This window comes from Elephas maximus, chromosome 3 (assembly GCF_024166365.1).
Source record: "Elephas maximus indicus isolate mEleMax1 chromosome 3, mEleMax1 primary haplotype, whole genome shotgun sequence".
Lineage (NCBI taxonomy): Eukaryota > Metazoa > Chordata > Mammalia > Proboscidea > Elephantidae > Elephas > Elephas maximus.
The window spans coordinates 147,094,860-147,108,028 of NC_064821.1; the positions used below are offsets into that span (position 1 = coordinate 147,094,860).

The 13,169-nt window shown below is 45.6% G+C and overlaps 1 protein-coding gene across 1 annotated transcript in view; it reads right to left on the bottom strand.

Annotated features, from left to right (window-relative positions):
• Positions 1–13,169, bottom strand: part of SLC44A3 (solute carrier family 44 member 3) — a 115,806-nt gene that overhangs the window by 81,137 nt on the left and 21,500 nt on the right. The window contains exons 8-9 of the mRNA XM_049879709.1: positions 12,034–12,158; positions 4,544–4,730 (exon numbers count right to left, since the gene is read on the bottom strand). Of these exons, the coding sequence (XP_049735666.1) occupies positions 4,544–4,730; positions 12,034–12,158 (312 nt within the window). The remainder of the gene's footprint in view (positions 1–4,543; positions 4,731–12,033; positions 12,159–13,169) is intronic.

The window sequence follows — 13,169 nt, forward strand, 5'->3', positions numbered from 1 at the left end:
AAAGAGAGTCAGATGGCTTAAGGACACAGGTCAATCTGATTTTTATGATGCTGGACAATGCGAGAAGGAAAGCGGAGGCATGGCTCTGTGTGGTATTTTCGATCCTATAAAGTCTAAGACCAACTTGTTTATAGGTATCTCCATGAGGTCCTGGGCACCAAGTTTTCTTTCCCGACCTTTTATTCCTCTCACTCTATTCCTTTACCTCTTGCTCATTTTGCTCCTGCCACTGAGAAAGAACTGTCACTCTTCCAATACATGACCTGGCAAGGCAGCAATACAATGTGGTGCCACCTTTAGCTCTACTTGGCTCCCTGCCCTTTCTGCTCTCAAACCTGGATCCTGGGACTATTTGATCCCTCTAGGCTTGGGCCTAAGCCAGGGAACTTAATCACCAGCAAGTTACCCTTGCAGCTTGTTCCAGTCTCATGACTGGGCTCTGCCTTGTCCCTCGTGACCAGGTCCTCTCCTTGTGCTCTATCTCAACCCCTGAATCTCCTTTTGCTTCTTTCTGTATTTTCTGGTTTTCTGGCAATTTCCAGCCTATCCTCTGAGATGCCTTCCTTGACTTACAAAGTGTGTTAGTCCTCATTCTGGGGTTCTCACAGCTCCCCACATTTCTCCTATCATAACATTCATCAACTTTTTACTGAACTGACATATTTAATTGCCTTTCTGTCCTGCCAGGTCCTATGTGCTGTGAGGAGAAAAACCATTTCTGTCTTGTTCTCCACTTTTTACTAGAGTCTTGTCCAGTGCCTGGTCCCCATAAACCAAAAAAAAAACCAAACCTGTTGCTATCAATTCCAATTCATGGTCACCCTGTGTGTTACAAAGTAGAACTGCTCCATAGGATTTTCTTGGCTGTAATCTTTATGGAACAGATTGCCAGGCCTTTCTTCTGTCATGCCTGTCAAATATTTGTGAATTAATGAAAGAAAGAATGAATGTGCTCTGCTCCAAAACATGGGTTCTCACCACGGAGGCAATTCCCTTTTTCTCTTTTGGGATCCATGGAATATATGGTTGCTGCCCACTTTTTCTGACTCAGTTTTTTTTGGAAGCTGTTTTCCCAATGATAGTTCATGCTGCCATAAGGCAGGGCCTTTATGACTGTTTGAAACTGAAAAAATGAGTGTGTGCTACAAATTACTATTTCTACAGGGTATTATATGAGGCGTGTCCATTTTTGGTAGGAAAAATTGAAAATTTATATGTGGAAACACATATGTCCCAGTAGACTCTGGTGGAACTCTGACTTTGGGGGTTTGAATTAGCAGAACAATGTATTATTCCACTGGACTCTTGAGGGTAGGCTTGTGAAAGGGGGCAAGAAAAAAAAAATCCATACTACCTTCCAAAAATTCACACACTCAATGATTTAGCACGCTTCCATTAATGAAAAAATGGCATCAACAAAAAATTCAAAGCAGAAAATAATAGGGTCTTCAAAGGGTGATCCAGAATCACAGCCACCAGGAGCCAGTGAGGCAGCTGGCTGTGCTCTAAACAGAGTTATTTGCCTCGTGTAGGAGGAAGGCAGCTTTGTCTTTTTTTTTCTCAGGCAATGTTTCCCAAGATCCCACCTGTTCTCTGATGATTTTTTAGGGGTAAGGGCTGAAGGACTACAGTACCATCATCTGGGAGCCATCCTCATCTCCTCTGAACACACCTCATGCCTAGCCTGCTCTGGTTGTGAACATCTGGCTCCTCCACCTTGCTCTGCCCCACAGGACCCACAGGACCCACACACCACATTACGGTCACAGCGTATCCACCAGCCAGCTGCTGGGATTCCCAATACTGCTTCACCTTGAATAGACCAACCTGATAAGTCCTAATTTTTATTTCCCAGTGTTGTACCCCAGACACACGGAGAGTGGGAGGTAGTGGAAGGAGCGTAGGTGCTATTCTAGAACTCTGCGATCAGTGAGAACCACTGCACATGCTAGCTGTATGGCCTTCAGGAAATTACTTACTCAGAACCTCAATTTTTTTGCCTGCAACTTGAAAATAATAGCACATACACCACACAGGGATTGGGTGATTAAAGGAGAGAATACAAGAAAGCGTCTAGTACAGAGCTTGGAATTTAGGAGATTTTCAACAAATGCTTGTTTCCTTTTATGCACCTTTAGGCCTTCCTTTCTGACCAGTACAGAGACCACTTCAAGTAAGCTGGGTAGAAGAAGACTGTTCAACGCTGCTGCAGCTGAGATTTCCAAGGGGCTCCCAATATCTCTTCTTCTCTCTTTTCTTACTAATAAAGCCTTTTTTTTTTCTTTTTTTAATTGTACTTCAGATGAAGGTTTACAGAACAAACTAGTTTTTCATCAGTTAGTATACACATTGGTCTGTGACACTGGTTAACAACCCCCATGACGTGTCAGCACTCTCCCTTCTCAACCCTGGGTTCCCTATTACCAGCTTTCCTGTTCCCTCCTGCCTTCCAGTCCCTGCCCTAGGGCTGGTATGTCCCTTTAGTCTTGTTTTGTTCCATGGGCCTCTTCAATATTTTAAAGCCTCTAATTTTTAACTACATGCTTGACTGCCTAAAATAAAACAAAACTTCCTGGCTTCTCTTGTAGATAGGGGTTGCTATGTAACTAGGATTTGGCTAATGTGTTCTAAGCGGAAGTGCAGCTGATGACTTATAGAAGGGGGTAAAGGAGCTTGTCTCTCTCCCTGCCACCTTCCTATTAGCTGGTATAAGACATGGTGGTTGGAGATCGAGTGGCCATTTCAGCTACAAAAAAAAAAAAAAAGGTGGCAGCAAATGGGAAAAAAAAAAAAACCCAGTGCCATCAAGTCAATTCTGACTCATAGCGACGCTGTGGGACAGAGTAAAGGAACAAGAAATAAGGCTCCGTGTCAACCTCTGGAGGACTATACCGGCACGAGACCTTTTTGTGGACTTCATTTAGATGAGAAATTACCTTATATTTTGTTTAAGCCACTGTTGTTTTGAGTTTTCTGTCACTCCTAGACAAACCTCAATATGATTAATTATAGTCCTGAACCTGTTGGACCAAGGTTCCTTCCTGGGTAATTAGTGGAAGTTCACTGCAGCCTTCAGTAAGCTTCTAGAGGTTCCCAACGGAAGAGGCTGCCCCTAAGGCATCTCTGGAGATATGGGTTTCCAAGGGCTGCAACTTCCGGGGAGCCTGCTGCCCATCTGGAAGTAATCTCCAAGGAGTCAGTTAACTCCAGAGGAGAGGGAAGGGAACCAACTTTACTAAGAATTAATGACATAGCAGTTTTTCTTATATATATGGCCACAGCCAGTAAGGGACAAAATAAACTTGATGAAAACATTAAGAAATTACATTAGCCTTGTTGATATGACCTCTGCTTTGGTTCTTATCTGCCTTGTGGTAGTCTTAGAAAGCAACTTACCCTTTTGTCTTCATATCAGAGTGTGAATATGGGCCTTAACCAAATCAAACAGAGGAGTTGGAGAAGATTAAAACAGTGCTACACTAATTTTTTTTTTTTTTTATCCTAAGTGTGGCCCACAGACTGGCTGCCACAGTCACACTTTTTATTAGTAATATACAATGAAATGAGGATCTTACCCCAGAATGTGGATCAGCTGTATCACTAAGCACATTGTTTTGCTCAGTTGACTTTTTTTCATAGCAAGACTTTCTTGACGAAGGAAGCAATGCAGTGATACACATTCTGGCATAAGCTCCTATCTGGTTTCTGGGCATCTCTTTGAATAGTACTGCTCTTGAATGTGGCTGCCTTTCATAATCTGTTATGGAGCTTTTAAAAAATATAGATATTTGAACTCACCCCAAACCAACAAAATCAGAATCTCTGAGGATGGGGTCACCTGTATTTTTATAAAGCACCACAGGTGATTCTGAGGAATATTCCCGGTAAAGAATCACTGGGAATGACAAGGACGTGGAGGACAGAATATTGCCTTCTCAGGACCAAAGCGATGTGAACTTCCACGTTCATTTACTTTAAACTTAAGCTGCCATTGATGAGCACAACAGAATCTTTAATAGAGTTTTTCCTGGGTTCTTCTTTATTACCTACTGATTTGATTATTGCTGTTGGTGTGTGCTGTTGAGCAAATTCCGACACATAGCAACCCCGTGTGACAGAGTAGAACTGCCCCATAGGGATATGATCTTTACAGGAACAGGTCATCAGGTCTTTTCTCCCATGGAGCAACTGATTTGATCAGAGTTGGCAAATTACTTTGGATCAAATCCAGACCCAGAGACACGTGAGAATATTTTTCCTATAGACCTTTGTTCATGCTGCAGTTTTCCCTAAAGCTTTTTCAATTCTTACGGACTGCATTCGTTCATGAAAACACAAACCCAGTTTCTTTAACACCAATACAAAAGAGACAAAAGAATTTTCCACTTTCCCTCATGACAGAGCCCCTAACACCATCACTGCTGTCATCAGACACCTCGGCTTTCATGAGAGGTTTGTACCCTATAGACAGGCTGGTGGTCGCAAAATGGTGACTGACTGTGCACGACTCCAAGGTGGTAGAACCCATACCCACTGTCCTTACCTGCAGTTCCCAGGCTCAGCAGCACAGCCACCCAGAGGACCCAGAAGAAAATGAGGACAACAAATGTCCACAGTGGCTGGAGCAGCAGGAAAGGGGAGCTGTTGATGGCTTTATTTGTGACTTGGAAAAGCTCAACTGTCAATTCTATTCTCTTTCTGAGGACAAAAATCAGGACGAGCAGAACTGCCTGGTGAGAAAAGGGTATTAGAATAAATTATTTCAAAATAATGGAGAACCAGGTAGAGCTTTCCTTCTGAACAAACTCTAATATTTCACTAACACTTCAGAAACAGATCTTTTATGATAGTTACTCATTATTTTGTTATAACTGAGCAGATAAATTATGTGGAAGCCTCATGCAGACAGTGAGTACCTACCATGTGTTTGTCCCTGTGCTAGATCCTGCTCATACACAGTGAACAGTCCCTGCTGTAAAGGAGCTTGTAGTGTGGTCAAAGAGCAAGAGAAAATGAGAATAAGCTCCTCGAGGGTCAGGGTGCTATCTCGCAAACCACCCCCCACCCCCGCCGCCCCCACAGCACCCGAGATACTCAGAGAATGCTGAGGCACTGCAAAAGGACAAGGGGATATGAATATGAGGGAAAAGGACAATGATTATGCCTCAAAGCGACCTTTGTGGCTTCTTCTTTACTAGTATTTTCCTCTCTGTATAGAAAGAAACAAAGCATCCTCAACCCCATGTCCCCATCTAGCCACTGCCATCTCTCTTATTCCCTTCACATCAAGCTTCTTCAAGGAATAGTCTACACTCACCACATTTCAACAGCCTGTGAACATCCTGACCTCAACACTCTCCTGAAACTGCTCTCCTTAAGGTCACCCCATGTTGGGACCCTATGGAACCGCAATGCAACCACAGAAACACTTCAGTTCTTGCTTGACCTCAGAATGGCACCTGAATCTCCTGTCCACTCCTGCTTTCTTAAAACTTTCTTCTTTGGCCCCCATGATCTCTCCTTCTTCGGGTTGTCTCCCATTCCTTCGGTTGTTATTTCTTGGAATTTTGGGGGGCATTTCCTACTCCTCTGTGGTTTCCTACTTATAGATGCTGGTAATCTTCAAATCAAAATCTCCAGACCTCCCCTTTCTCTATCTGCTGAGCGAGTAAGCACAGCAATTATGGACAACCTGACCTGAACCAAATCTCCTCTTTCCCCTATATTCCCTACCTCCAGTGATCCTAACTTCTCTGAACTCTCCAAAAATAAGTCTTGTGTGCTCTTATTTTATCCTGTACTTACCCAATGTAGCAATCAACATTTTCTACTATAGATGTTTACCTGTCTGAATCTCCCATTAGATTTAGCTCCTCGAGGGCAGAGCCATTCCTTATTGTCAAGGACTTGTCACAGTGTCCAGCACACGGCCCATTCCCAATCACCTCTTAGTTTCACAAATACCTCTCAATCCATCCTCTCTTCTCTATCCCCACTGCTGAAGCTCCAACTCAAACCTCATCCTCTCTCATTTAGACACCAATAACCTCCTCAATGGCCTTCTGCTTTTAATCCTCCTGAGTCCCCATCCCCAAATTTCCCCACGCCATAGCTGGAAGGACCTCGGTAAAGGCTAAAGCCAAGGATGTCACCTCCCTAAAGGGTTAAAATCCATCAATGGCTCCCCAAGGCCCTCAGGATAAAGATCAAACTCATTATAATGGCATACCAGGTTCTTCCTGACGAGGCCCCTGCCTGCACTTGAGTCTCAGGCTTCTGCCAAGGGAACTTCCTGCAGGTCCCTCTCCTGCTCATGTGACCCCATCCTTTCCCTTGGCCTGCAATGCCCGCTGGCCTCTTCCAGCTGGGCTTGGGTATTCCTGCCCTCAAAGATCTCATAGTCACATGGAGAAAAGACACATCACAGGACAGTGAGATAAACTGCAGAAGCTGCTCCAGGAGCAGAGGCTCCTGATGGGTCTCAAAAGTGTCAGGAGAGGCTGGGGAGACACTCGGAGGAGACGCTTAAGTCTTTTTTTTTTTTATTTTTATTGTGCTTTAAGTGAAAGTTTACAAATCAAGTCAGTCTCTCACACAAAAACTTATATACACCTTGCTATACTCCCAATTGCTCTCCCCCTAATGAGACAGCCACTCCCTCCCTCCACTCTCTCTTTTTGTGTCCATTTCACCAGCTTCTAACCCCCTCGAGACCCTTAAGTGTTAAAGGCTAAGTAGGCATCTCCACCTCTGTATTTCCAATGCAAGGAGCCCTGGTGAAGCAGCGGTTAAGCACTCAGCTGCTAACAGAAAGGCTGGTGATTCAAACCCACCAGTTGCTCACCGGAGAAAAATGTGGCAGTCTGCTTCTCTAGAGATTCACAGCCCTGGAAACCCCGTGGGACAGTTCTACTCTGTCCTATAGGATCGCTGTGAGTCGGAATCGACTTGGTGGCAGTGGGTTTAGTATTGCCTATCATACAGCCCTGGTGGCACAATGCTTAAGAGATGGGCTGCTAACTAAGAGGTCAGCAGTTTGACTCTATCAGCCACTCCTTGGAAACCCTATGGGGCAGTTATACTCTGCTGTATAGGGTCACTATGACTCGGAATCAACTTGACCGCAATGAGTTTGGTTTAGTTTGATGCCTATCACAATCATTAAGGAAGAGAGGCTTGTTTGCTTGTATTATATTAAAAATTGTAATGGAGGAAAATGATATAATCTTTAGACAAATAAACTTGGCTTCTAGCTCCCAAGGATAATGCTAACATATGAGTGTACTTAAATGCATGTGTATTTTATAACTTGTATGTTATATGTATACGCACATAGTGCTCTTCTCTCATTACATGTATACTACCAAGATGTTGATTAGGAATTATGAGCTAACTCTAATGCTTTACTTTCCCTGGTCTCAGTGGAGACCAGCATTACCTAGTGGGGACTGGTGCTAGTGGCACCGGGATGGGCTGGGGCAGGCAGGGGAGCTGACTCACTACCCAGGGGCCACACCCTGACTTCACTCTTCTGGGCTCTAAGCTTCAGGGAGCTGTATTTCAGGCTATCTTCACGGGCCGATGCCCTGAGGTGAGCCTTTAATACCATTCACCCTACTTTCTTTGCTGCTGCTAGTGGTTCTATTGAAACCACTTAAACAATATTCACAGGTGGCCCTCATTTTCCCAGAGCAATGTTTTCAAGTTAATTTGTAAGGCACCGGCTGGGGACTCAGAAGACCAGGAACACATCCCCACCCAAGAGGTCCAGGCACTGCACAAGGGTCTCCTAGGGAGTCAGGCCAGTAGATGAGGCTCTCAGGGTCACTGCTGGCTCTGACACGGGGCAGGGGAGGAGCTGGGAGGGGAGGTGAGCAGGAAGGAATGAGGGTTAGAGGAGTTCTCCCTCCTGCTCTTATTCTGCTTCCATTCTTCTTCTGCTAAACATTGGCTTTCCCTTTTCTTTCACTTCTCTGGGAAAAAGAGAGGAAGATGGGAAAGTGAGGGAAGGAAGAGGGGCAGCAGGTAACTTCCTTCCCCTTGGAGAGCAGCATAGGAGCCGTGCCCATCTAGGAGGCCATAACTTGGCTTTCTCTTCCTATCCCTTCCCTCATCCTGTGCAGGGCTCTGTGGGGAGTAGCCTGGACTAGAGGAGGGGTAGGAAGCAGGCAAGGTCACTGGCTTTCTAAGGTCATGGCCCGTCCACTTTCTCCCCAGCCAGCCCAGGCTGCCTGGACTTGGTTGTCCAGCTTAGTCAGGACAGCCTGCCAAGCAGCACCATGGCAGCTCTCTCCTGGGAATGTGGAGCTTCCAGGGGAAGAGCTTCCATGGAGGAGGTAAGTCCACACCCTTGTGGGCAACCTTGCAATAGTATTCCTACTGACAGATGAGGAGGCTGAGGCCTAAGAGGCCATGTCACTTCTCCTTGACTTGGTCACACAGTGGGTGGTGTGAGCCCAGGACCACAAAGCCCAGGCTCATTCTCTGTGCCCATGTCACCTTGTTGCTTTGTCATTCATCTGAAGATACGTGCTGTATTGTGTTTTATGTCTTGCTAGATCCACTGCTTAGCACAGGGCCCTACACATAATATCAAAACCAAATTCACTGCTGTCGAGTCAATTCCGACTCATAGCGACCCTATAGGAGAGAGCAGAAGTGTCCCATAGGATTTCCCAGGCTGTAAATCTTCATAGAAGCAGACTGTCACATCTCTCTCCCTTGGAGTAGCTGGTGGGTTTGAAGTACTGGCCTTTTGGTTCATAGTCAAGCATTTAACCACTGTGCCACCAGGGTTCCTGCATGTAATAAAACCCAAAAAACCAAACCCATTGCCGTGGAGTCGCATTCCAACTCATAGCAGCCCTATAGGACAGACTAGAACTACTCCACAGGGTTTCCAAGGCTGTATATCTTTACGGAAGCAGACTGCCCCATCTTTCTCCAGTGGAGTGGCTGGTGGGTTCAAACCACCAACCCTTTATTTTTTGAATTTAAAAAAAAAATTTTTATTGTGCTTTAAGTGAAAGTTTACAAATCAAGTCAGTCTCTCATACAAAAATTTATATACACCTTGCTGTATACTTCTGGTTGCTCTCCCCCTAATGAGACAGCACACTCTTTCCCTCCAATCTCTCTTTTCGTGTCCATTTGGCCAGCTTCTGACCCCCTCTGCCCTCTCATCTCCTGTCCAGACGGGAGATGCCCACGTAGTCTCATGTGTCTACTTGATCCAAGAAGCTCACTCTTCACCAGTATGATTTTCTATCCCGTAGTCCACTCCAATCCCTGTCTGAAGAGTTGGCTTTGGGAATGGTTCCTGTCTTGGGCTAATGGAAGGTCTGGGGACCATGACCTCTGGGGTTCTTCTAGTCTCAGTCAGACCATTAAGTCTGGTCTTTTTACGAGAACTTGGGGTCTGCACCCCACTGCTCTCCTGCTCCCTCAGGGGTTCTCTGTTGTGCTCCCTGTCAGGGCAGTTATCAGTTGTTGCCGGGCACTGTCTATTTCTTCTGGTCTCAGGCTGATGTAGTCTCTGGTTTATGTGGTCCTTTCTGTCTCTTGGGCTCATAATTACCTTCAGTCTTTGGTGTTCTTCATTCTCCTTTACTCCAGGTGGATTGAGACCAATTGAAGCATCTTAGATGGCTGCTTGTTAGTGTTTCAGACTCCAGATGCCACTCTCCAAAGTGGGATGCAGAATGTTTTCTTAATAGATTTTATTATGCCAATTGACATAGATGTTCCCTGAAACCATGGTCCCCAAACCCCCACCCCTGCTATACTGGCCTTCGAAGTGTTCAGCTTATTCAGGAAACTTCTTTGCTTTTGGTTTAGTCCAGTTGTGCTGACCTCTCCTGTATTGTGTGTTGTCTTTCCTAAAATAGTTCTTATCTACTACCTAATTAGTGAAAAACCCTCTCCCTCCCTCACTCCCCACTCTTACAACCATCAAAGAATATTTTCTTCTCTGTTTAAACTATTTTTTGAGCTCTTATAATAGTGGTCTCATACACTATTTATCCTTTTGCAACTGACTAATTTCACTCAGTATAATGCCTTCCAGGTTCCTCCATGTTATGAAATGTTTCACGGATTCATAATTGTTCTTTATCGATGGGTAGTACTCCATTGTGTATTTATCCATTCACCCATTGATGGGCACCTTGGTTGCTTCCATCTTTTTGCTAATGTAAACAATGCTGCAATGAACATGGGTGTGCATGTATCTGTTCATGTAAAGGCTCTTATTTCTCTAGGATATATTCCAAGTAGTGGGACTGCTGGATCATATAGTAGTTCTATTTCTAGCTTTTTAAGGAAGCAGCAAATCGATTTCCACAATGGTTGTATCATTTTACATTCCCACCAGCAGTGTATAAGTGTTCCAGTCTCCCCACAAGCTCTCCAACATTTATTATTTCGTGTTTTTTGGATTAATGCCAGCCTTGCTGGATTGAGATGGAATCTCACTGTAGTTCTGATTTGCATTTCTCTAATCCTCTAACCTTTTAGTTAGCAGGCGAGCACTTAACCAGTGACAGTGGAGAATCTACTGTTCTTCGTAGAATAAGGGTTGGGCTACCTCCTCCAGCAACCAGCACTTGGTAGGAACTCAGTAAGTGGCAGCTACAAGTGTACCAAATGAACAGTATGCAAGCTGTAATTCTATTTTACCTACTGTACCAGCCACTGCAGGATCTCTCCAGACAGGTGAAACAGCCTTCCTCTTCTCTCACCATCTTTCTTTTCCCTATGCTTATACTTGGTGAAGGGGGGCATTCGCCCCCGGCCCTGGGATCTGGGTGCCCATTAATGGTTGTAACCAAAAAGTCAGCATTTTGAATCCTCCAGCCACTCCTTGGGAACCCTATGGGGCAGTTCTACTCCATCCTAAAGGGTGAGTATGAGTTGCAATCGACTCCACGGCAATGGGTTTTTGATTTGGTGTGAAGACAAACAAAGCCCCCAGATGGCTCAGGGAGGAACCAGGTTCTCTCCCCAGCTCTATAACCCTCCTCCTCTCCTAAGGCCAACAGTCTCACCACCCCGGACTGGGATGCAGGGGGTGCCCTTCCTTCTCCAGCCTTTTTCGCAGACGCTGGCTCAGCTTTTGGCCTGGTACCTGCCTGAGGCAGGATGCATCAGATAGTTTATTGAGCACATGTTCCCTGACGCAGTTTATGCACATGTAGAGCACAAATCTGAACCCTCACTGTTGAAAGGAGAACATGTGAAGATAGCATCACATATGGGAACTGATGGGTTTTCTTGGAGGAGAGAGTTCAGCTGGTGAAAGAATCTGCGTTTGCTGGAGGACTTCGTTGGTTTGTGGAGACCCCTGGGCTGTTGCTCCTCCATAAAACAGTAAGCAATCACCAACAAAGGTGACTGTGGGTCACCTGAAATCAATTTCCAGCCCTCTAGCACTCCTAATGCCACCCAGGGATGACCCGAACGAGTTTTAGTTGCCAAGCGCCCTCCCCACAACAACCTGTAACTGTGGCCTCCACATTCTAAGCTTGCCTGCTTTCTACTAGGGAGTTCACTGAGGAGGCGGTAGGTTCTCTTAAGACCAAAATAACCCAGCGGCCAGCAGGCTTAGAAACAAAGGGCTCTGTGTATTCAACTGCATTGGGAGCTGCCCCACCCTGAGAGCAGAGCATGGATTGGCTGGAAGGAGATGCCTCGCCTCACAAACAGGAAACAGGGCTCGTCATAAACCCTGATTCCCCCACCCCACCCCAGGCGCATGTCCACCTTATAGCCACTTGGGGGTGAAAATAGTACAACAGCAAGAATAACAAATTGATCTCTGGGAGATGGCAGAAATGACCTCAAAAGACATAAGACCCTTTTTCTTCTGATTTTTTTAGAAGTGTCGATACATTCCTGTGCAGGTATCTCAAATCCAAAGAAGGCACTGAATCACATAGGCACATTTTGAGGTGAAAGGGAAACAAATTCCAGTTGTTTCTGGCTAGAACTCAATAATTTAGATTCCAGAGTTCTGGCTGGCCATGCGTTTCTTACCGTGATAACTGTAGATACAATAGCAAACCCCAGGAGACACTTCATATTTTCCCTTTCTGTGTCCAATTCGATGCTGAGGCCATTGGTATAGTCATAATACAGCCACCATAAAACACCGCAGACAACTAGAAAACGAAACACCACAGTAGTGCTCAGCAAACATTCCATGAAGTATACACCTTCCCCAGGGTACAGACCATACGTGCAGACACGGAGAGTCCAGCCACTGCTGGCCAATCTGGTGGCCCTGCTCGGGCAGTGGGGCCCAAGTCCCTGGGGGCTTTACAGGTAACAGCCACACCTCGGGAAGGGCTGCGTAGGGCCAGGTGGCCAGCGCCCCACAGGGGACCTGCTGGTCCTCTAGCTCCTGCTTTTCTTTGGGAGACCCAGGCAGGTAACCCTAGAACACAGATGCTGCCTGTGGGTCTGGGTATGAGCAGGGAGGGAACTGTGCTGAAGGGATGGTGAGAGGAACTGCATAAGAGTTCAAAGTTTAGAATTTTCAAACCAACCCTGCTGGGGGACAACTCCCCATGGGAGTCTGGATATCGGCTCCTCCACCCACAACACTGCGAGGCTAACACGCCTGTGTGAGTCACCTAAGTCAGAGGTTTGTTCCGAGGATACAACTGTCAATTCTCTGTACTTAGGTGCTAAATGCCACTTTATGCCATATCCATAGTAACTACAGGAAGGTCACAGTGGCCTTTACTAACTGTAGATGGGGAAAAGAGCCTCTCACAGGCCATCATGCCGGTCTTCCAACATCAGGCACAATCATGTACCTGGAGAGCTGTAGGGCTCTAAATTGTGAAGGGCAGAACCAATTGTTGAGGAGAATGCAACACTGTGGTTATAAAAAAAAAAAATTTTTTTTTTTTTATCAGTTATTAAATATTAAAATTCCCCATTAGAAAACCAAATCAGTTGCCCCTGCGTCGATTCAGTCTCACGGCAACCCTATATATGTCACAGCAGAACTGTGCTAGTTTTCAAGGCTGTGTCCTTTTGGAAGCAGATTGTCAGGCCTTTCTTCTGAGGTGCCTCTGAGTGGATTTGAATTGCCAACCTTTTGGTTAACAACTGAGTGCTTAACTGTTGGTGCCACCCATACTGGTTGGTAAATAGCTGCTGCC